This window comes from Mustelus asterias, chromosome 9, assembly GCF_964213995.1.
Source record: "Mustelus asterias chromosome 9, sMusAst1.hap1.1, whole genome shotgun sequence".
Classification (NCBI taxonomy): domain Eukaryota; kingdom Metazoa; phylum Chordata; class Chondrichthyes; order Carcharhiniformes; family Triakidae; genus Mustelus; species Mustelus asterias.
In genome coordinates, this window is record NC_135809.1 from 43121546 (window position 1) to 43146346 (window position 24801).

At 43.8% G+C, this 24801-nt stretch overlaps 1 protein-coding gene across 4 annotated transcripts in view; it reads left to right on the forward strand.

Annotated features, from left to right (window-relative positions):
- The window catches only part of LOC144498644 (fibulin-1-like), a 309419-nt gene that overhangs the window by 151573 nt on the left and 133045 nt on the right, over positions 1 to 24801 (forward strand). For 3 of the 4 annotated variants that reach the window (XR_013498738.1, XM_078220077.1, XM_078220076.1), the window contains exon 15: positions 23472 to 23614. Coding sequence is in view for 3 of the 4 variants with exons in the window: in XM_078220077.1 (XP_078076203.1) it covers positions 23472 to 23614 (143 nt within the window). In the remaining variant the exon portion in view is untranslated. Of the gene's footprint in view, positions 1 to 12751; positions 14482 to 23471; positions 23615 to 24801 lie in introns of those variants that run through there. The other variant, XM_078220078.1, reaches the window with a different exon arrangement.

A 24801-nucleotide genomic window follows, 5' to 3' on the forward strand; every position in this document is an offset into this window, starting at 1 on the left:
TGACACACTACATTTGGTCCCCAACACCAAATCATCTGTGTAAACTGTAAACAATTGTGGTCCCAACACTGAACCCTGAGGTACATCATTAGTCACTGATTGCCAACCAGAAAAAAACCCATTTAGCCCCACTCTTTGCTTTCTGTTAGTTAACCAATCCTCTATCCATGCTAATACATTATCTGTAACGCCGTGCACCTTTATCTTATGCAGCAGCCTTCGTGCGGCATTTTGTCAAATGCCTTCTGGAAATCCAGCTACAGCACATCCACTGGTTCCCCGTTGTCCATTGTGCTCATAATGTCCTCAAAGAATTCCACTAAATTAATTAAACATGACTTGCCTTTCATGAGCCCATGCTGCGTCTTCCCAATGGGACAGTTTTGTTTGTTTATTTATTGGTGTCACAAGTAGGCTTACATTAACTCTGCAATGAAGTTACTGTGCAAATCCCCTAGTCGTCACACTCCGGCACCTGTTCGGGTACGCTAAGATAGAATTTAGCATGGCCAATGCACCTAACCAGCATGTCCTTTGGACTGTGGGAGGAAATTGGAACATCCGGAGGAAACCCACACAGACACGGGGAGAATGTGCAGACTCCGCACAGACAGTGACCCAAGTTGGGAATCGAACCTAGGTCCCTGGCGCTTTGGGGCAGCAGTGCTAATCACTGTGCCACCGTGCCACCTGTTACCTCTCCTCTGAAGGGATGTTGAACACTTGTCTTGCATGACCTCATTGTTCCGCAGGAACAGGCTGAGGGTAAGGGAGTGTGTTTCTGCATTTGATTTATTTATTTATTTTTCAGTTAAATTTGTGTTAAAAATCGGAGGGTTTTTTTTCCAAAACAGGAAGTAGACCCAGGAGAAGCCTGGGAAGGTTTTTGGAGGGTTTAAAAGCAGGCCGCACTTTTGAGCGGGCAGCGTCGGGAGCGGGCAGTGGAGTGAGTGGGAAGCAGAGTGAGAGCTGACGGGCTTTGGCTCATCGGGCTTCGGCGTAAACAGGCAGAGGTGGGTAGGTTTAGATAGGAAGAAAGGGGGAATTATGATTGTGAGGCCACTTTGTTGTTCTCAGTGTCGGATGTGGGAGGTCCTGGAGTCAGCGAGCCTCCCGGACGTCCATATCTGCGCCAGGTGCGTCGAGCTGCAGCTCCTAAGGGACCGCGTTGGGGAACTAGAACTGCAGCTCAATGACCTTCGTCTGGTTAGGGAGAATGAGGAGGTGATAGATAGGAGTTTACAGGCAGGTGGTCACACTGGGGCTACGGGAGACAGACAAGTGGGTCACGGTTAGGAAGGGGAAGGGGAAAGGTCAGGTACTAGAGAGTACCCCAGTGGCTGTGCCCCTTAAAAATAAGTACTCCTGTTTAAGTACTGTTGGGGGGAGCAGCCTACCTGGGGGAAGCAACAGTGGCCGTGCCTCCGGCGCAGAGTCCGGCCCGGCAGCTCAGAAGGGTAGGGAAAGGGAGGATGAGCAAACTGACCACAGCACCAAGGTACAGGGAGCCATCCAGGTGGGGGGAGAAACAGGAAATGTAGTAGAAATTGGGGATAGTACACATTTGGATGCTGTTGGGGGGGACGACTTAGCAGGGGTAAACCATGGTGTACAGGTCACTGGCTCAGAGTCTGTCTTTGTGGCACAGAAGGGAAGGGGGGAGAGGAGTAGAGGATTAGTCATTGGGGACTCCATAGTTAAAGGGACGGATAGGAGATTCTGCGGGAACGAGAGAGACCCGCGGTTGGTGTATTACCTCCCAGGAGCCAGAGTCCACGATGTCTCAGATCGTGTTTTCGAAATCCTTAAGGGGGAGGGGGACCAGCCCCAAGTTGTGGTTCACATAGGCACTCAAGACATAGGTAGGAAAAGGGATGGGGATGTAAGGCAGAAATTCAGGGAGTTAGGGTGGAAGCTTAGGGCTAGAACAAACAAAGTTGTTTCTCTGGTTTGTTACCCGTGCCACGTGATAGTGAGGAGAGGAATAGGGAGAGAGAGCAGTTGAACACGTGGTTACAGGGATGGTGCAGGAGGGAGGGATTCAGATACCTGGACAATTGGGGCTCTTTCTGGGGTAGGTGGGACCTCTACAAACAGGATGGTCTGCACTTGAACCAGAGGGGTACCAATATCTTGGGGGGGAAATTTGCAAATGCTCTTCGGGAGGGTTTAAACTAATTCAGCAGGGGGGTGGGTACCTGAATTGTAGCTCCGGTGTACAGGAGGTTGAGAGTAGTGAGGTCATGGATGAGGTTTCAGAGTCGCAGGAGTGTACTGGCAGGCAGGAAGACGGTTTGAAGTGTGTATACTTCAACGCCAGGAACATCCGGAATAAGGTGAGTGAGCTTGCAGCATGGGTTAGTACCTGGGATTTCGATGTTGTGGCCATCTCGGAGACATGGATAGAGCAGGGACAGGAATGGTTGTTGCAGGTTCCGGGGTTTAGATGTTTCAGTAAGTGCAGGGAAGGTAGTAAAAGAGCGGGAGGTGTGGCATTGTTAGTCAAGGACAGTATTACGGTGGCAGAAAGGACATTTGATGAGGACTCGTCTACTGAGGTAGTTTGGGCTGAGGTTAGAAACAGGAAAGGAGAGGTCACCCTGTTGGGAGTTTTTTTAGACCTCCGAAAAGTTCCAGAGATGTAGAGGAAAAGATTGCAAAGATGATTCTGGATAGGAGCGAAAGTAACAGGGTAGTTGTACTGGGGGACTTTAACTTTACAAATATTGACTGGAAAAGCTATAGTTCGAGTACTTTAGAGTGGTCGGTTTTTGTCCAATGTGTGCAGGAAGGCTTCCTCATGCAGTATGTAGATAGACCAACAAGAGGCGAGGCCACACTGGATTTGATACTGGGTAATGAACCAGGCCAGGTGTTAGATTTGGAGGTAAGTGAGCACTTTGGTGACAGTGACCACAATTGGATTATGTTTACCTTAGCAATGGAAAAGGATAGGTATATACCAAAGGGCAAGAGTTATAGCTGGGGGAAAGGAAATTATGATGCGATTAGGCGAGATTTAGCTGGCATAGGTTGGGGAAGGAAACTGCAGGGGATGGACACAATTGTAATGTGGAACTTGTTCAAGGAACAGCTACTACGCGTCCTTGGTAAATATGTACCTGTCAGGCATGGAGGAAGCAGACGTGTGAGGGAACCGTGCTTTACTAAGGAGGTTGAATCTGTTGTGAAGAGGAAGAAGGAGACTTATGTTAAGATGAGACGTAAAGGCTCAGTTAGGGCACTTGAGAGTTGCAAGTTAGCCAGAAAGGACCTAAAGAAAGAGTTAAGAAGAGCCAGGAGGGGACATGAGAAGTCTTTGGCAGGTAGGATCAAGAAAAACCCTAAAGCTTTCTATAGGTATGTCAGGAGTAAAAGAATGACTAGGGTAAGATTAGGGCCAGTCAAGGACAGTAGTGGGAAGTTGTGTGTGGAGTCTGAAGAGATAGGAGAGGCACTAAATGAATATTTTTCGTCGGTATTCACACTGGAGAGGGACAGTGTTGTCGAGGGGAGTACTGGGATGCAGGCTGTTGGACTGGATGGGATTGATGTTCATAAGGAGGAGGTGTTAGCAATTCTGGAAAGGGTAAAAATAGATAAGTCCCCTGGGCCAGATGGGATTTGTCCTAGGATTCTCTGGGAGGCTAGAGAGGAGATTGCAGAGCCTTTGGCTTTGATCTTTGTGTCATCATTGTCTACAGGAACAGTGCCAGAAGACTGGAGGATAGCAAATGTTGTCCCCTTGTTTAAGAAGGGGAGTAGGGACAACCCTAGTAATTATAGACCGGTGAGCCTTACTTCTGTTGTGGGCAAAGTATTGGAAAGGATTATAAGAGATAGGATTTATAATCACCTAGAAAGGAATAATTTGATTAGGGATAGTCAGCACGGTTTTGTGAAGGGTAGGTCGTGCCTCACAAACCTGATTGAGTTCTTTGAGAAGGTGACCAAAGAGGTGGATGAGGGTAAAGCGGTTGATGTGTTGTATATAGATTTCAGCAAAGTGTTTGATAAGGTTCCCCATGGTAAGCTTTTGCAAAAAATACGGACACATGGGATTGAGGGTGATTTAGTGGTTTGGATCAGGAATTGGCTAGCTGTAAGAAAACAGAGGGTGGTGGTTGATGGGAAATATTCACCCTGGAGTTCAGTTACTAGTGGTGTACCGCAAGGATCTGTTTTGGGGCCACTGTTGTTTGTCATTTTTATTAATGACCTGGATGAGGGCGTGGAAGGATGGATTAGTAAATTTGCGGATGACACTAAAGTCGGTGGAGTTGTAGACCGTGCGGAGGGAAGTGGCAGGTTACAGAGGGACATAGATAAGCTGCAGAGCTGGGCTGAGAGGTGGCAAATGGAGTTTAATGCGGAAAAGTGTGAGGTGATTCACTTTGGCAGGGGTAACAGGAATACAGAGTACTGGGCTAATGGTAAGATACTTGGTAGTGTGGATGAACAGAGGGATCTAGGTGCCCATGTGCATAGATCCCTGAAAGTTGGCACCCAGGTTGATAGGGTTGTTAAGAAGGCGCATGGTGTGTTAGCTTTTATTGGTAGAGGGATTGAGTTTCGGAGCCAGGAGGTCATGCTGCAACTGTACAAAACTCTGGTGCGGCTGCATTTGGAGTATTGCGTACAGTTCTGGTCGCCGTCTTGTAGGAAAAATGTGGAAGTGTTGGAAAGGGTGCAGAGGAGATTTACCAGGATGTTGCCTGGTATGGTGGGAAAATCATATGAGGAAAGGCTGAGGGGCTTGAGGTTGTTTTCGTTAGAGAGAAGAAGGTTAAGAGGTGATTTAATAGAGGCATACAAGATGATCAGAGGATTAGATAGGGTGGATAGTGAGAGCCTTTTTCCTTGGATGGTGATGGCTAGCACGAGGGAACATAGCTTTAAATTGAGGGGTGAGGGATATAGGACAGATGTTAGAGGTAGGTTCTTTACTCAGAGTAGTAAGGGCGTGGAATGCCCTGCCTGCAGCAGTAGTGGACTTGTCAACATTAAGAGCATTCAAATGGTTATTGGATAAACATATGGATGATATTGGAATAGTGTAGATTAGAGGGGCTTTAGATTGGTTCCACTGGTCGGCGCAACATCGAGGGCTGAAGGGCCTGTACTGCGCTGTAATGATCTATGTTCTATGACCTGGGCAGAGATGCTGCAGTACAGATTCAGATTAGACATCAGACATCAAGGCGAGAACCACTGTTTTTCTATTCTAAGCCAGTATACTCTCATTATCCATCTAACTTTTCTTTATAGCTTTTTTCGCGGCTTCTGTTAAAGCAGGTGTGTCAGTCTCTCAGCCTGCATTCAGCAGGGAGCAACTGGAGAGGTGGCTATGTACAGATGTTATTGTGTAAATAAAGTAGCTTGGTGACGGGACATTTGCCTCCGTGGAGTTATTACATGAGCATTGTGAAAAATCACTTTGAAAGTCCTCCACTGTTCCTCAATTGTCCCACCATAAAGTTTTTGTGCCCAGTCTACCTGAGCCAACTCCTCCCTCATCCCATTGTATTCTCCTTTGTGAAGACACTGGTATTGGATTTTACCTTCTCATGCTCTATCTGTATTTTGAATTCAACCATACTGTGATCGCTCCTTCTGAGAGGATTCCTTACTGTGAGATCATTAATTATTTCTATCTCATTACACAGGACCAGATCTAGGATAGCTTGCTCCCTCGAAGGTTCCATTACATACTGTTTGAGGAAACTATCGCAGATACATTCTATGAACTCCCCCTCAAGGCTGCCTTGACCGACCTGGTTTCACCAATCGACACGTAGATTAAAGTCCCCCGTGATAATTGCCATACCATTTGTACATGCATCAGTTATTTCCTTATTTATTGCTCACTCCACAGTGATGTTATTATTTGGTGGCCTAGAGACTACGCCTATCAGTGACTCTTTCTCCTTACTATTTCTAATTTCCACCCAAATGGATTCAGCACTTTTCTCCATAGAACCTATATCATCTCTCACTACCGCCCTGATGTCATCCTTAAATATCAGAGCTACACCACCTCCCTTACCTTTCTGTCTGTCCTTCCAAATAGTCTGATACCCCTGGATATTTAACTCCCAGTCGTGACCATCCTGTAACCATGTCTCTGTAATGGCCACTAAATCATACTCATTTGCAATGCCATCAACTCATTCTCTTGTTTTGAATGCTGCGAGCATTTAGGTAAAGTGCCCTTATGCTAGTTTTTATGCCTAACACCTCCATTAATAACATCTCCTGAGTTCTTCTCCCTTTTAACTTTTTTTTGTAATTTTCCATGCAGTTGAAACCTTCTCCCCAGATGCTAACTTGCTGCTTTGCTTCCTATTAACCATTATACTTCCTGTAATTGACCACTTCCCTTCCCCCCACTTGCTAGTTTAAAGTCCTTGATGCCAAGGCTAAGCTGAACAGGAACTTGGTAGACTCAAATGAAGGCATGCTCATGAGTGCTTGATAGAGATCAGATGCTACTGAAGCTTTCACAGTCCACTGAAAGGTGAGCTGAAGTGCAGACTCGTACCCAAGACTGAGAATTACAGACGACTGCATCCTGCAGATTGACCTCACCGCTGTGGACTGAGTATGATGTTCATAGAATCATAGAATCCTACAGTGCAGAAGGAGACCATTCGGCCAATCGAGTCTGCACCGACCACAAACCCACCCAGGCCCTGTTCCCATAACCCCATGTATTTACCCTAGCTAGTTCCCCTAACATTAAGGGTCAATTTAGCAAGGCCAATCCACCTAACCCACACACCTTTGGACTGTGGGAGGAAACCCACGCAGACACAGGGAGAACATGCAGACTCTGCAGAGACAGTGACCCAAGCCGGGAATTGAATCCAGGTCCCTGGCGCTGTGAGGCAGCAGTGCTAACCACCGTGCCACCCGTTACCTCTCCTCTGAAGGGATGTTGAGGCCTGAATACTTGCCTTGCATGACCTGTGCAGAGACGCTACAGTACGGATTCAGATTAGACATCAGACATCAAGGCGAAAACCACTGAGTGCTGATTGTTATCCTTGAGGTGCTTTGCAGTAGGATTGCAGCCCACTGCTCCTGTCTCATGGTTGCTATAGGCATTTGAATGTTAGCAAGATGCTTGAAGAGGCTGCACCATGTCTACTCTGCTCACAAAACACGCTTTTGGAATTGTTATCCCATGATAGAAAGACAACATGCTCAAAAGGCTGTCTCGCCTTCCAAGGATGAGGACATGGCGATGCAGAATGTAAAACCTCATTCAGATATTGATGGGCTTTCATTGAGACAATGACGATTGCAATAAGGGTATTACGGTGGACCCAGCATAAGAGCACTGGTGAAAGAGGCTCGTATGAGTAGTGGTCATCATTGAATTTGGTGGCTATAAACATCTCTCGTGCATGTCCGTCTCGTCTGGCCCTTGCTATGGCCTCTTCCTCTGGAGCCTTATTGAGCTCGGCCCTCTCAACGCCTTCCTTATCAGAGGAGACATGCAACTCCATCTCTCATCCTGGGTACGAGTCTGCACTTCAGCTCACCTTTCAGTGGACTGTGAAAGCTTCAGTAGCATCTGATCTCTATCAAGCACTCATGAGCATGCCTTCATTTGAGTCTACCAAGTTCCTGTTCAGCTTAGCCTTGGCATCAAGGACTTTAAACTAGGTTGTGTAGAGTGCAACAAGCTACGATTATGCAGGAAATCCTCTCGGGAAAGTACTGGAGTGCCACTTGACCTGCCCAGACACCTAAAAAGCATCTTCAAATCTTCAATATACTAATGATCTGCTCAATCAGTGAGCAAGCTGCAGAATAGGCAGCTTTGTACCTCTCCTCTGAAGGGATTTGTGGCTTTAAAACTGGCATCATTAGCCATGTCTTTTGTAAGTAGTCTGTCATCGAGGAGCCAACTCTAGATGGGCTTAGGGCTTTCAAAGGTCTGTGACCCTGTGAATGACTAACAACATAGGAGTTCTGGGGGCTTCCAGGGTATCTTGAACATATCTGCTTAATCTGCTTCTGGTGGTTTCAGACTAACAGCACATTGAAAGACTGAAACATGTTCGTGTTGATGATTTTTTAAAAATTCATTCAAGATGGGAGGCGAGAGTAACTCTCTTGACATCAAGTCAGCATTTGACCGAGTTTTCCTCCGAGTGCTCCGGTTTCCTCCCACAGTCCGAAAGGTGTGCTGGTTATGCTAAATTCTCCCTCAGTGTGCCACAACAGGCGCCAGAGTGTGGCGACTAGGGGATTTTCACAGTAATTTCATTGCAGTGTTAATGTAAACCTAAAAGTTTAATAAAAACTTTCAACAGAATTTTGATCCAATGACAGTCAAGAAAAGGTGATTCATTTCCAAGTCAGAATGGTGAGTGGCTTGGAGGGGAACTTGTAGGTGGTGGTGTTTCCATGTATCTGCTGCCTTTATTCTTCTAGATTGCAGCGTTTGTGGGTTTGGAAGGTTCCAATCACGTTGGCTGCTTTGCTCTGGATGGTGTCAAGTTTGTTATCAAGGCAAGTGGAGAGTATTCCATCACATTCCTAACTTGTGCCTTGTAGGTGGTAGGCAGATTTTGGGGAGTTAGGATTCCTACCCTCTGACGTGCTTATTATGATGTGGAGATGCCGGCGTTGGACTGGGGTAAACACAGTAAGAGTTTTAACAACACCAGGTTAAAACCCAACAGGTTTATTTGGTAGCAAATCCCATTAGCTTTCGGAGCGCTGCTCCGTTGTCAGATTTCCACTCCATCTGATGAAGGAGCAGCGCTCCGAAAGCTAATGGTATTTGCTACCAAATAAACCTGTTGGACTTTAACCTGGTGTTGTTAAAACTCTTACTCTGCTTATTATGGCCAGTCCAGTTTAGTTTCTGATAAATGGTAACCCCCAGGATGTTGATAGTGGGGATTCAGTGATGTTAATGATATTGAATGTCAAGATACGTTACTTAGATTCTCTCTTCTTGGAGATATCATTGCCTGTTACTTGTGTGACACAAATGTTACTTGCCACTTGTCAGCCCAAGCCTGGATATTGTCCATGGACTGCTTCAATATCTGAGGAGTTGTGGATGATGCTGAACACTGCAATCATCAGCGAGCATCCCCACTTCTGGAAGGAAGGTCATTGATGAAGCAGCTGAAGATGCTTGGGCCCAGGACATTATCCTGAGAAACCCCTGCAGTGATGTCCTGCAACTAAGATAATTAACCTCCAACAACCACAAACATCATCTTTTGTGCTAGGTATGACTCCATCCAGTGGAGAGATTTCCCGATTCCCACTGACTTCAGTTTTGCTAGGGTTTCTTGATGCCACACTTGGTCAAATGCTCCCTTGATGTCATGGGCAGTCACTCTCACCCCACCTCTTGAGTTCAGCGTATTTGGCCATGTTTGAACCAAGGCTGAAGTCAGGAGCTGCGTGACCCTGGTGGAACCCAAAGTGAGCGTCAGTGAGCAGGTTATTGCCAAGTGCTGCTTGATAACAGTGACAGCTGATGATTATTGCCAATACAAATAGTTCAATGTTGTAGACTTATCAATTAAAAAAGCCTAACTATAATTGCTTTAATTTTATTTATTAGTGTCACAAGTCGGCTTACATTAACACTGCAATGAAGTTACTGTTACTGTGGTGGGTCTTAAACAAAATCTTGACCTATTTTCACTTTGTTACTGATTAGCTCTTTAACTGTATTCTTTCTCACGCTTTCTGTTCCCGCACCACCCACCACCGCCACCCTCCCACCCCGCCCCCAATTCAAACTGACTACAATGGATATAACCATGTCTGTTTCATTCATAAAGTAACTTTATGCTTGGCTGGGGAAAGCTTGAAACATTTTTTTTCAAATTGGATTTTGAATTTGTTGTCCCTTAACTGCTGATGCTCACTTTCGAGCTGCCGGAGTAGTTGTGGTCTTCTTCATCTGTTATCAGTATTATTTCAAGTAGTTGAAGTGCATAAAAAGCACCAAGTTTCACGTGATAAACCTAGAATACTTAATTCTCTTTCTGTTACATTTTTAACTATGCATCTTTCACTCTTTAGTTCAAGTCGGATGTGTGCCTGAAGTTTAGTGCTAATTATCTGGGAATGAGTTAATACTCATTGGACTGATCACAAAACAAACATCTTTTGAGGGGTGAAAAACAGACAACTGAATGAGGTCAGGACAACCTGTCACTATCAACTCTACAACAACCACTCTAGTGGTCAGTTAACAGGAGTGGGTGAACTGCCAGTCTCTTCTTTAGTTAGGTATCTTATTTTATGATAGAGTTCAGGGCCAGTAAATTGAATGACCGTGCAACACTGAGATTTGACTCCGGAGCATCTAACTGGAAGACAGATTCTCCTGATTTATTTAGTTGTAACAAATATTTGTGTTTTTGTGTTACCACATTTAAAAATGGATAAATATCTAGTCTACCTTTAACACATGATAACGTCAGAATTTAGATTCGGGTGATTTGATCTCACATTTCCTGAAAACTAATCCTTCAATTTTGCCATTGCAGTAAATATTTAACTGAGTTCTACCATGACCTCAGCCAATCTTCCAGGCAACCTGTTTCAATACTTAATCACCCTCTGTCTAAAATTGTATTAGTGGTAGCCATGATGTGGAGTTGCCAGCGTTGGACTGGGGTAGGCACAGAAAGTAGTCTCACAACACCAGGTTAAAGTCCAACAGATTTATTTGGTAGCATGAGCTTTTAGAGCGCCACTCACCTGATGAAGGAGCGGCGCTCCAAAAGCTTGTGCTATCAAATAAACCTGTTGGACTTTAACCTGGTGTTGTGAGACTACTTAAAATGGTATTAGAAGACATTCATCCTCGTCTTTCCCTTCACAACTCCAAACTCAAATCCTTTTGTCCCTCTGCACAGACATTTACTTTATCTGTTATGTATTGTGTGCTTCTACAATGTTCCCTCTGACCCATCTCATTACGAGGCTTAAGAACCTTAGCTTACCTTGGATGTCATCCCATTGACATTGAGAATTAGCCCTGTGGTCTCTATTGCATTGCCTCCAGATTGTTTCATTTTGTCTCATGCTATTGTTAAGTGTGCTCAGCTTCTTCCTGTACCAGTCATGTGCAAGATTCTGAATGGATTTGATTGGCAACGTCCCCTACTTGCACTTCTCCGATCATATTTCTGGGGTTTGTGTCTTTTCTGCCAAAGATATGGTGATGAGCAGAAAATTCAATGTCATAAGCATCCAAACATGTGTTAACTAAATGGCTACCCGTAATGTCTGTTGCTACACTATTATTAAGACAAATTTATAAAGGAAATTAAGGGTTTTCAGAAAGACCACCTTCAATATATGAGGTAGAATGAGGATGGATGAATATCTCTGAAGGTTTTCCTACTCGTTTGCTGCAATTTTAGTAGAAGATCCACAGATATCCTGCAAAAACAATGGCCTGAATTTTCAGGATGGCAGGTGCTTGCTTCCAAAGAGTGAATCCCCATCTATTACAGTGGCTCTGATGCCATTTCATGCTCTAATAAGAGTTGCTTGGCATAAGGTGGGGCTTTTACTCTCACTTGGTAGGAAGTCCTGCCTTAGAGAGCTGCAGGCCAATCAGATTGACTGACAGCTCTCCAGTCCGTCCAGGCTTAGCGTTGCAGTGGCCGGCAAAGGCACCTCAGGGAGTTGCCTGGAACTAAGTGCTAGAAACTGGAGGACATGTAAGGCGTGGGGGTCCCAAGGCAGGGAAGATAGGGAGCGCCTGGGATGTTGCAAGGGGGCTATCGTGGTCTCGGGGAATAGATCTGGGGAGGTCCGGAGATCACTAGGCCTTAAGGGGAGGGCACCCCCGGTCAAAAAAGGGCTTCAGATGTATGTGCCCCTTCCTTCCCACCTGAGATCTAACTCTGTTCAATTGTGGCTTTCCTCCCACTGATCTATCATCCACCCAGCAGTCTAAAGATTGAGGCTGGGTGATAAAATAATCTGAAGTGGCCATTAAGGCCATCAGAGACACTGCCACGGCCCTGTTGTAAAATTTCCATCAGAGGCACTGCCGTGGCCCCATTTTAAAATTGCTACTTGGTCAGGCTGGGCGGGATCCCAGAGGGAATTCCCACTATGCAATTTCACAGCCACCTCACCCCTCCCGAGCCCACCTCAGGAGACAGCTTAAATTCTGGCCAATGCTTTTACACTTTTTTTCTTGACCTTCTGTCCCCCTACTCTTCCACCAGTTCAGGTAAACAAGGAGACACCCCATTGAAAATGTATCCTGTGATATCATCACTTTCTGTATATTCTGTAAAAGAAGAAAATAGGTTAGGTGGATTGGCCATGCTAAATTGCCCCTTAGTATCAGGGGGACTAGCTGGGGTAAATGCATGAGGTTATGGGCATAGGGCCTGGGTGGGATTGTGGTTGGTGCAGACTCGATGGCCCAAATGGCCTCCTCCTGCACTGTAGGATTCTAAAATTCTAAAAACTTGGAGAATTTTCATTGGTCAAAGAGCAAAATCTATAATTCTGAGTGGAAACATTGGGAGTAAATTTTCTTGGGGGTTTTCTTGCTAGTCTGCCATTTTTCTGAGATTTTCACAGCTCCTCAACTGAAGTTAGGACAGATGAGTATAAGAAACATTCTGGAAATTAACTTCCATTGTATAGGTAATTCTTTTATTTTCTGCTGCACTGACTTGCTGGCTTTGCTTATGTTCATTAACACCCCCTTTCCTCTCTCACTTTCTTCCAGTCGCTGTGAGCGCTTGCCTTGCAATGAGAATAAGGAGTGCCAAAGTCTGCCTTTAAGAATAACCTACTATTACCTCACTTTCCCCACCAACATCCAAGTGCCCACCAATGTCTTCCGTTTCGGGCCCTCTCATGCTGTTCCTGGAGATAACATTCTCCTTTCCATCACCCATGGCAATGAGGACGACTACTTTAACACACAAGAACTGAATAATCACGGAGGAGTTGTGTTTGTGCAGCGGCAAATCACAGAACCCAGGGATTTCCTTCTTACCGTTGAAATGAAGCTCTTGCGTCATGGAATCACCAACATATTTATAGCAAAGATCTACATTGTTGTCACTGCTATGGTTTGATGCCTGTTACTTTGTGAATAGTCAAAGCAATAATTACTATTATGACCCCAATTGACTCTATCATATGCTGACTGACAGAAAATGAAATCTGGTCCTACTTATATTTTCTGCGCATATCCAAGTCACTCAGTGCACAGGTTTCTACTTTTTTTTGTTTTCCAATTGTTTTGAAGGTCTCAAAGTTTAACTTTCATGATGCATTGCCCTCTTCCCTTTTATTGTGCATGCTCAGTGGCTTAATGATAGATCGCTGCATGAATTCTATCTCTTTGTACACAAAAGGAAGGTGTGTAATTAAGAAAAGTGTGATACATGAACATTACTCTGTGATAACCAACTAGTGGCATTGTCACTTATAAATTAGGAAGTCTTCATTCAAAGAGTAAACTGTCCCATCAATTATTGGCTTTAGGGTTTTTATTAAATCATCATTACACAAGTGGAAATGTAAATACCAAATCCAATTCTGCTTTTTTCCTTGATTAAAACAAAGTATTTTTATCTCTTTGAGGAAGTTAATGGGGATACTTAGATCTTTGGGAAGAGGTGATACCATCAGAGAAGTTATTTTGACATTGTAGAGAAGTTTTTTTTTGTTTTTCTAATGTGTCCATGCTGTGTCAAAGTGCTCAATTTATGAATCCTATTCAATATGCTTGGAGCAATGAATTGCTCCCATGTATCAATTAAAAACTTTGAGGGTGACTCTTAATGAGGGATTCCCCTGAACTTCTGCAAGGAAGAGCCTTTGAAACTTCTGGAAAATGGTATTAATGCAATAATGCTACTTTATCAGGTCTTCTGCAGTTATTCTGTTGAAGGGATGATGGACAAGCAAAATTTCCACATAAATTTACTCCCCTTAGTTTGTGCAAGAATGGATTAATGTCAATTGTATTTGTACTCTCAACTTATTTGCCGTATATTAAATTTTAAAGGAGACACATGAGTTTTTTTATTATTTTGCATTTTCACATGCCTTCGTACTTGCTCTCCACTTATATTAACACTGCAGTTGCAAAACCAATCACAACCTAGCCTAAATTATGCTGACAAGCAGAATGCTCCAAACAATGTCACAATGCTGTGAATTATTGAAGAATTGCTGTTAAATTCAGTAATTTTATGCCAGTCTTTTTAAGTGTTTTGGTATACTTACTCTTACTTCAGTATTGTCATTTTGAAAATTCTAATGAGTTGGTACTGTTACTGGAATTTATGTACTGAATCATCTGTCATTTTTCTAAATAAACACTTCCAGATTGATTTGGTTAATAACATTTATATTATTCTGTTTTGAAAGGTGGGATGTGTTTAGTAAAACAGATTCCTACACAAAATTATGCCAGATTAACAATAAATGTTTGTTTTTCTTAACCGTTCTCAGTTTTTAATTGTCCAAGGCACTGAATATATGGATGCCATCTTGCAGTACTTTTTAAGAGCAGCTGGTTGATATTGTCTGATAAGATGTCAATATATGAGGCTGGGCACAGTTAACCAAAATGGTCAATCTATTGACAGTAGTCAACAAGCATTCTCCTTTTTGCAGTTTACGGATGTCAGCAATTTTGTGAATCGTTTGATGACACTCTGCTAGGACTGAGATCATATCTTTCTACCAAGCCTGTTGATGTGCCATTTAACTCTAAGATTTGGTGGCACAGTGGTTAGCACCGCTGCCTCACAGCACCAGGGGTCCAGGTTCAATTCTCGGCTTGGGTGAGTGTCTGTGTGGAGTTTGCACATTCTCCCTGTGTTTGCGTGGGTTTCTCCGGGTGCTCCGGTTTCCTCCCACAGTCCAAAGATGTGTGGGTTAGGTTGATTGGCCATGCTAAATTGTCCCTTAGTGTCAGAGGGTTAGCATGATAAATAAGTGGGGATATGGGGATAGGGCCTGGGAGGGATTGTGATCGATGCAGATTCGATGGGCCAAATGGCCTCTTTCTGCACTGTAGGAATTCTATGATTCTGTGACTGATCCCATGGAAACTCTTTTCACAGGCTAATTCCAGTGCCAAGTTAATTACTAATTAATTCTGATTAACCAAATACAGTTGACACTATTCATATGAAATTTAGTAATGGAGGTTTTTTTTTAAAAACTGTATAACTCATATACTTCCCTTTTATTGCAGTTAATTAAAATGTATTTCATTTCTTCAGGACATAGGGATTTTTCATCTTTACTTGTGTCCATCCAAATAGATTAATTTAAAAAAAAATCAACTTTCTCACAGGACCCTTATACAATGTTGTTTGTTCTAGTACACACCGTTGCTCTCTGTATCCTAATGTTCTCAACACTGGCAAAATAGTCTGCCTTGTTTCTTGTTTTATCATCCAGACACAATCATATCGGCCTAAGGCAACATATGCCAGCATGTTGGGTGGCGAGTGGGATGGGTACTGAATGAAGCATCCCAGAGATTGATGTTGGCATCATTAATGTTTCAAATTTACATTAATAACTTGCGCTGGAATCTTGTGCTCTCACTGGAGACGAGCTTCGAGATGGGAAGGGCATTTACTTACATGGGATGGTGGTGCACTGGAACCCCGTTGTCTTCCTGCCTCTGTCCAAATAAAGTTCTGGGGGAGAAGGCCCATGGTCGACTTCCCTTCCCACTGTCTACTGAGGTCCATAACTCACCAATTAATGATCACCAAGGCCTGTTGCTATGCAGTATGACAGCTAAAACTGTGCAGCCAACTTATCACCTGTTGATGCCTCAATCAAAGGCACTGAGTGCCTGATCAAGGAACTAGCTATCAGTGGGTTCCGCTGAGGGTCAGCCCCTGCCCTTGCTCTGGTCCCCATATATCTCACTCCCCCTCACTCTGTGAAACCTCTCCCTCCCCCACACATTAATTACTTGTGGCCTGGGCTGATCAGCAATCCTGGGGCTCCAATAAGTGTTTTCTCTGAAGCAGCAATGGCCTCCCCAGCCTCTAATTGGCTGGCAGCTCTTGCTAAGCGCGACATCCACTCCTGGGGTCTTGATTCCAGGGGAAGGCCCGCTGCTGACCTTACCACCGCCTAATTGGCACGTGGTTCAGCGAACTTTCCAAAAAGAGTCAGTACATGCTTCTTCAATAACAAGAACTGAAAATGTTGGGAAATCTCAACAAGTCTGACATCATCTGTGGGGAGAGAATAGAGCCAACGTTTTGAGTCTAGATGACCCTACGAAGGGTCATCTAGACACTCAACATTGGCTCTATTCTCTCCCCACAGACGCTGTCAGATCTGCTGAGATTTTCCAGCATTTTCTGTTTTTGTTTCAGATTCCAGCATCCACCATACTTTGCTTTTCTCTCAGCGCATGCCTCTTGCTGGCTCTTCAATAGGTGTACCCTCAATGCCTCAACAAGATTCCACCCTTGAATTCAGAAGCTCAATGCAATTTTTATTTCTTTATTCTTTCAAGGGATGTAGGCAGATGATTGTGAAGTATTGCACAAATGGAAACAAAGAAATGACAGAGTAGGGCTGAGATAGCTAAGGATGAAGTTGAATCAGAGTCATGGAGCGAATTTTCCCATTCTGCCCATCATGGGAATCGCAACGGGCAAGAGGTGGACCATGCAAAGATCCGTTGACGTCGGGCGGGATTTTCCGGTTTTGGGGCAAGTGCGGCTGAAAAATCCCACCCATAGAATTTTGCACAAAAATAGGTTGTTTGTCCCATCCAGTCTGCGTCGCCATCAAGCACCTATCTATTTGAATCCAGTTTTCCAGCACTTGGTCCATAGCCTTGTATGCTATGACGTTTCAAGCGCTTGTCTAAATGGTCCTTAAATGTGAGAGTTCCCACCTCAGTCACCCTTTCAGGCAGTGAGTTCTAGATTCCCACCGCCCTCTGAGTGAAAAAGTTTTTTCTCAAATCCCCTCCAAATCTCCTGCCCTTTATCTTAAATCTATGTCCCCTCGTTATTGACCCTTCTACTAAGGGGAAAAAATTCTTCCTCCCAACCCTAAATATGTCCCTCATACTTTTGTACACCTCGATCAGGTCCCCCCTCAGCCTTCTTTGCTCTAAGGAAAATAACCCCAGCCTAACTAACTTCTCCTCATAGTTGAAATACTCCAGCCCAGGTAACATCCTAGTGAATCACCTCTGCAACCCTCTATAGTGCAATCACTTCCTATAGTATGGCGACCAGAACTGTACACAGCACTCTAGCTGTGGCCTAACGATATGCCTTCTCAACCACCTTATCTACCTGTCTTTTGCCTTCAGGGATCTCTGGACATGTACCCCAAGGTCCCTCAGGTCCTCTGTACTCACAGCTTCCTACCATTCATTGTGTATTCTCTTGCCTTCTTAGTCCCCCACAAATGCATCACCGCACACTTTTCAGGATTAAATTCAATTTGCCACTGTTCTGCCCATCTGACCAACCCGTCTATATAATCCGGCACTCTAAGACTTTACTCCTCTTCTATTTACCAATTTTCATGTCATTTGCGAACTTACTGATTTACTTACTAATTTCACATCTAGATCATTAATGCACACCATAAACAGCAACTATCTAGCATCGATCCCTGTGGTACACCATTGAACACAGACTTCTAGTTACAAAAACAACCTTTGACCATCACCTTCTGCGTCCTGCTGCTAGATTAATTTTGGATCCAATTTGCCAAATTGCCCTGGACCCCATGAACACTTACCTTCTTGACCAGTCTCCCATGTGGGACCTTGTCAAAAGCCTTACTGTAGTCCATGTAGATTACATCATCTGCACTGCCCTCATCTATACACCTAGTCACCTCCTTGAAAAATTCAATCAAATTTGTTAGACCTATGTCTGAGTTGATTGTCTAGTGTGGAAGAGCAATCAACAAATAGAGCATTGAATTACCAAGACAAAATTATGAAGTTCAAGTCTTAGAAAGTCATTATCAAATTGCACAATGTTTTAGTCAGGTCACACATTGAGTACTGCGTCCATTTCCAAATGCTCAGAATGAATGAAAGCATTCAGATACTGCAGGCATTGCAGAGAAGAGCTAAGTGGTTGATCTCTAGAGTCATTATTAATTTATGGGAAAAGCTTCTGAGTTTTTTTAGTGCTGGAAGGATGCATCTGAGAGAAGTGTAAAAGAATGTTAAGGGAATGAAACAAGTAATTCCAAAATTTGACTTGAAATTATATTGTGGGAGAAGAAAGAGGGGGGCTTTCTGGATGAATTAATTATCTTGTAACTTTGTGAACATAGAAGTGTTCAGCTCTATTGATGATTTTTTTCATGTCAAAAATTGACCTAGCAACTTGTTGGCATTTTAAATGCTGAAAATATTGTGTATTGGAGGTAGACTAACTTGAGTGAATATGTACACCAGAAGAGCTTTGGCAAACCTGGCAAAAAACTATTCTCCTGGGTATAACAAAGGAAATGGTGGGATTTGTGCAGCCCGAGAGACAGAAAGGATGGGTATCTGATGAGAATTTTCCCCTCGATTGAAGCCAACAGGGAGGCGAAGAGTAAAAATTATGTGGATTGTTAGAAAGGTTTAAAGATCGAAATTCAAAGAAATCTGAAGTGGATAAAGAGAAGCGGTGAAATGACATGTGTGATGAATTAGAAATAGATAATTAGAAAGGCAATAAACAGAAACCTTTCCAAACAGTTTGATCAATTACACAAATGTTTAAACCTCACCTGCATTGCATTCAGTCAGCTTCTGGCAAAAATAAAACAGAAGCAAAAAAAATTGATGCAAAAATTGCAGGCCTCGAATACTGTGAGTACCTTTACAAGGAAGATGGGTGAATTGGAATTTAAAGGCCAAATTGAAAATGAACCTTCTCCACTAGAACTGAGTACAGCAAACCATACATCAAACAGCCAGCCAGAAGGGCAGGGACCTAGACAATATATCAGCCGATTTACTTAAGATGGGAGGAAAATTGGGAGTGGATAGAATGTATTGAACATATGTCGTACGGTGGGAGACCAGCAATTGGCCGGAGGATTGGACTAATTCTGCCTAAAGGTGACCTAAATAATGGAGTTCACCTTGACCAGGTTGATACCTCTTGCTATCTTGCGACACTAATCATTTAAATGCAGAAACTACCGAAGAAATTCAGGCTGGACTTAACAAGGGTCATGGTGCTTACTTAAACGAGTATGGAGGAACCACAGCATCTCGATTTCAATGAAAATTCACCTGCTGAAAGCCCTTGTGTGGCCAGTGATAATGTGTGGCTCTGAAAGCTGGACATCATTAAGAAGAATGATGAGGCTCGAATAAGAGCATTTGAAATGAAAAGATTCAGACGGATATTATTTGTGTCATGGACGGCCAAGCTGACAAATGAGAAAGCTGGTGTTAAGAGGAGCTTGTTAGAGACAGTGACATCAAGGAAATTCACGGCGGCGATTTTTCAAAACAAAAATTAAGTCCCCAAAGAGTGGGAAAACGGGAGATTTTCCTGCCTGTTTTTTGGGCGAACTTAGTCAGTAGAATTTCTGGCACTCTGTGCTTCACAGAGTTCGCCAGGGGATTCACACTGGTAAGGGGGGGGGAGGGTGGGGCCTAATCCTTCCTGAGAGGCCAACATCAGCACACTAAGTGGGCCACTGTGCATGTGCCAATCTCCCAGTAGAGAGATCAGCGCATGCACACTGGCCCCTCCCAGCGCCAGCCTCGTGATCGCCTGCCTCCTGATGGCTTCCTCAACCTCCACAATTGCCGGCCTCCCAACACGCCCACTGATCGTTGGCCCTGACTTGGAGGGCAACAGGAGCAGGTCGTGACTTTCCCAGACCATTTTTTATGGCGTAATCAGTCTTGCGCCAGGAAACAGCGTGAGGCTGATTAAAATACGGAAATTAACATTTACATCTTACTTGCGAGCCCGGTACTGCTCGAGCAGCTCAGCGGGCTGGGAAAATCGAGCCCCACCATGTTTTGAACACATGGGGTGGGATTTTACAGCCTCGCTCGTCCCAAAAGTGTAAAATCTCATCTAAGGTCGACAGACATTTCCATTGTCAGCCCCTTGCCTGCTCCAATTCCGTGGCGGGCGGGCCGGTAAAATTCTGGCCAAGGGGAGAGTGTTTGGAAAAAGAGGTTTGGAAAGTAAACAAGGAAAACCCAAAGTGGCATGGATGGCCTCTCTTTGGGACAGGCAGTGAGGGCAGCAGAGAATAGGAATCAGTGAAGAGAGATTGTTTATAATGTGGCCAATCGTCAGAACAAGGACCAATGAAAGAAAAGATTATTTTGAAAAGGGAAAAAAAGACTAGAATTGGAAGAACTAATCCAAGGTATAAAACAAGTCAAGTGAAAAGAATACAAGTAGGAGAATAAAGAAGAAAGGAAACAAATATATTTAAGTCTATGAGTTAGATATTTGTTTTGTGTCTTCAAGCTAATATAAGAAAATGACATTTGCTTATCTTTTTACTGCAGTTTTAATACTTAGCTTGACATCAAGTGCCAAAGACTAGACAGCCAATTAATGTTAATATTGACTGTCCTCCATAAATCAAGCATATAGTGCATTGTAATCAAAGGTGCTGTTGAAAAACAATCATTACTTATTGATTAATTGTATTGCAGTAGATGGAGGCTCTAGTTGTCTGAATTACAACAGATTCTTGAGTTCCGCTAGGGCTTCTCAACTCTTGACCTCATAACAGCCTTAGTCCAAACATGGACAGAAAAGCTGAACTCAAAGAGATAAGGTGAGAGTGACGGCCTTGATAGCAAGGCAGCATTTGACCAAGTGTGGCATCAGGGAACCCGAGCAAAACTGGAATCAATGGGGATCAGGGCAGAAACTCTCAACTGGTTGCAGTCATACCTCGCACAAAGGAAGATGATTGTGATTGTTGGAGGTCAATCATCTGACTTCCAGGAGTTCCTCAGCCTAATGTCTTAGACCCAACCATCTTCAGCTGCTTCATCAATGACCTTCCTTCCAACATAAGTGGGGATGTTCACTGATGATTGTTCGCTGATGATTGCACAACGTTCAGCATCGTTCATGACTCCTCAGATACAGAGGCAGTCCATGCTCATATGGAGCAAGACCTGGACAACATTAAGATTTGGGCTGATAACTGGCAAGTAGCAATGTGCACACAAGTGCCAGTCAGTGACCATCTCCAACAAGAGAGAATTTAACCCTCTTCCTTGACATTCAGTGGCATTATAATCTCTGAATCCTCAACTATCAACGTCCAGGGGTTATCAATAAACAAAAGATGAACTGAACCAGCTACATAAATAAAAAGCAGGTCAGAAGCTGGGAATTCTGCAGAGTGTAACTCACTTCCTGATTCCCCAAAGCCTGTCTACCATCTATAAGGAATAAGTCAGGAATGTGATGGAATACTCCCCACTTGCCTGGATGAGTGCAACAATAACAATACTCAAGAAACTCGGCACCATCTCTGACAAATCAGCTAGCTCCATTGGCACCCCATCCCTGCCTTCAACATCCACTCCCTCTATCACCGATGCTCAGTGGCCATTTACAAGAATTGTTACAACAACTTGCCAAAGCTCCTTTGACAACACCTATCAAACCCACCCCTCTACCACCTAGAAACACAAGGGCAGCAGATGCATGGGAAAACCATTGGCTGCAAGTTCCACTGCAAACCACACACCATCCTGACTTGAAACTATATCGTTGTTCCTTCACCGTCGCTGGGTCCAAGTCCTGGAAATCCCCCTCTAACAGTACTGTGGGTTTACCTACATCACATGGACTGCAGCGATTTAAGAAGGCAACTCACCTCCACTTCCTCGAGGGCATTTAGGGATGGGCAATAAATGCAAGCCTAGCCAGTGATGCCCACGTCCTGTGAAAGAATTAAAAAAATGAAATTCACCTGTAGACAAGAGACATTATAATGTATTAGTTCCCTTGATAATAAAAAATTAATTTATATTATACTAGTACCAAGGACCATGTAGGTAAAAAATGGAAATTATTCATTATGGTGGTAGCTGATCAATAGAGAACAATTGCTATCAGCGACCAGAAATTACCTTTGGGTTGTTCCTGTTCCGTCAGTGCACCTTTGTCTTGTTGGTTTACCACTTTCCATGTGATTACGGCAATGGAACTGACCAGCTTACAGCCCAGAAACCAGGATCAGAGAATAAACCTGTGTGTTTATAAAGTTATAGGGTGAGATTTCAACTCGCTCAAAACCCATTCGTTTGTACAGATTTAAAATCAGTTCCATAGATTTGGAAACATATACAATGTAAACTGCATTTTCATGTTAACAACATTGTTTGGTTTACCTTCTATTAAGATAACTGTGGTTCTAACACCAAAACCATATTATGATAGAGTTAATAGGCTTCACGTAAACGTGTAGGTTGTTCAGTCTTAGGCAGCATCTGGAGAATTCTTGATTAATCTGAAATTACTGATGACACATCATAAATCTGCTCTTCCAGTTATGTATTTCTTGAGTTTTAATGGTGAGATAAGATCTAGAAATCTCAGACAGCTATTTGCTGCACGTGTTACATATGAACTTATGAATTAGGAGCAGTGTTAGGCCATTCGGCCCCTCAAGGCTGTTCTGTCATTTAATAAGATCATGGCTAATCTGATTGTGGCCTCAACTCTACTTTCTGGTCTGACCCTTTACCCTTTTAATCCCTTGTTAATCGCAATCTGTCCAACTCAGCCTTAAAAATATTCAATGGCCCAGCCTCCACTGTTCTCTGGGGAAGAGAATTCCACAGACTGATAAGACTCTGAAAGAAAAAAATACTCATCTCAGGTTTAAGAGGGATACCGGTTATTTTTAAACCGTGTCCTCTAGTTTTAGTCTCCCCTACAAGAGAAAACATCCTTCTGGTATCCACAATGTTAGGACCCTTCAGGATCTTCTATGTTTCAGTAAGATCACTCCTCATGTTCCTCAACTCCAGTGGGTATAGGCCCAACCAATTCATCCTTTCTTCATAAGATATGCCCTTCATCCCAAGAATCAGTCCAGTGAATGTTCTCTGAACTGTTTCTAATGCAATGATATCGTTCTTCAAATAAGGAGACCAAAATTGTACACATTACTCCAGATACTATTTTTCTATTCTTCCTGCCTAAGTGGAGAAGTTCACATTTTCCCACTGATACTCCTCTGCCAAATCACAAATAGAAAACAATAAGTTGATGCCATAAGGGTTTCTGTTACAATCTGTATCAATATTTTTAAACTCTTCATATATTTCATGAAGAAATCTTAGCAGCTACTGACAGTGAACCAGCTTCTGCAGAATTAAATTAATAATTAGGTTTAATGAAAGCCTTTTCATATGAATTCTGGTTAGCTGTTATCATTCTCCATTAACTGTTTCTCTTTCTTTATAGGTTCAGAGCAGATAGAACAGAGACTGTTCGATGCATAAAGTCCTGCCGCCCAGCTGATACAAGCTGCATATTGGACCCTGTTAATACAGTGTCCTACACTGTAATTTCTCTGCCGACCTACAGGGAATTCCTTGAACCAATTGGTGAGAGCATTTAATGATAATAAAGTTACCTTTGAATAGATCAAGCCCTGTTATTAAGGCAGCTAAGGTATAGGGAACATGAAATTAATTGTGTGGCATTATGGAGGCCAAGTGAAACGTTGCTGGGGTGTGATGCTCCATTGGTCACTTCCTATTTGACTCAGACAGTGATAAAGGACATATGTCTGTGTGTGCACTGGAAGGTTGTGAATCGACACAACCCCAATGTTATACATCCCACTCTGCTGCTAGGATACCAAATTTGAAGCATTAGGTCTAGGAAATGCATTTGTACATTATTCTGCAAACAAGTATTGAGCTGCAAGACAGGCTCTGTTCCTTAAAGGGTCACATTGTAGTTAAGATAACTTTAAATAACTTCTGCTGTTGAAAAGTGTTTGGAAGTACTCTGAAATGTTTTCGGAGGTGATATCGTGTATTCATGTATTTGGCAGGGAATGGTGCTGCATCCTCAGGAAGGGCAAAATGTCAGGTGACCTGTGCTCATAAAGGTTGCAACAGGTATGGGAACAGCTGTGGCAGTACCTCAATGTGTGCAGCATCTCAGGGAGGTGCATTAGAGGCTGTGGAGAGAGCAAGCTCTGAACAATGTTCTCTGCCTACTTAGAACCAGATTCCTCCATGCTGCTTGACAAAAACAAGAAGCTTTCTGGCAGGCCTGCAATGCACTGAGTGGGCGGAATTTTGCGAGAAAAATTCCAAGTGTCCAGCTAATGTGAAAATGGGAAAGTTGCAGATCTGTTTCTTGGGCGAGTTTTTACTCCCAAATAGTGCATGAAAAAATGGGCTCGATGTTTCTAGCAATGAGAGGCAGTGGGCGAGGCTTAGCTCACCAGCCAGCAGCAGAGGGAGCTATTGCACACGTGCAGACCTCTGTGTCTGCACATGCGCGATTCCAACAGAAGAGGACTAACAGACAGAGAGAGCTGTCAGGCCTCTGCTGTTGCAACCGACCTGAACCAACCCCCTCAGCAATCGCGGGCACCCGGGCTGATTGCGAGCCCCACTCCCCCCATCGCTGCTGCAGGCAGCAGCAGGGCCCCCTTCCCTCCCCACACCGATCGCAGCAGCTAAGTGCACAGTGGCCCCCTCCCACTGCTTGACCGAGCTGCCCCAGCCAAACACCACCTCCTCCAGGCTCCCATTGGCTCCGCACACCCATAGGC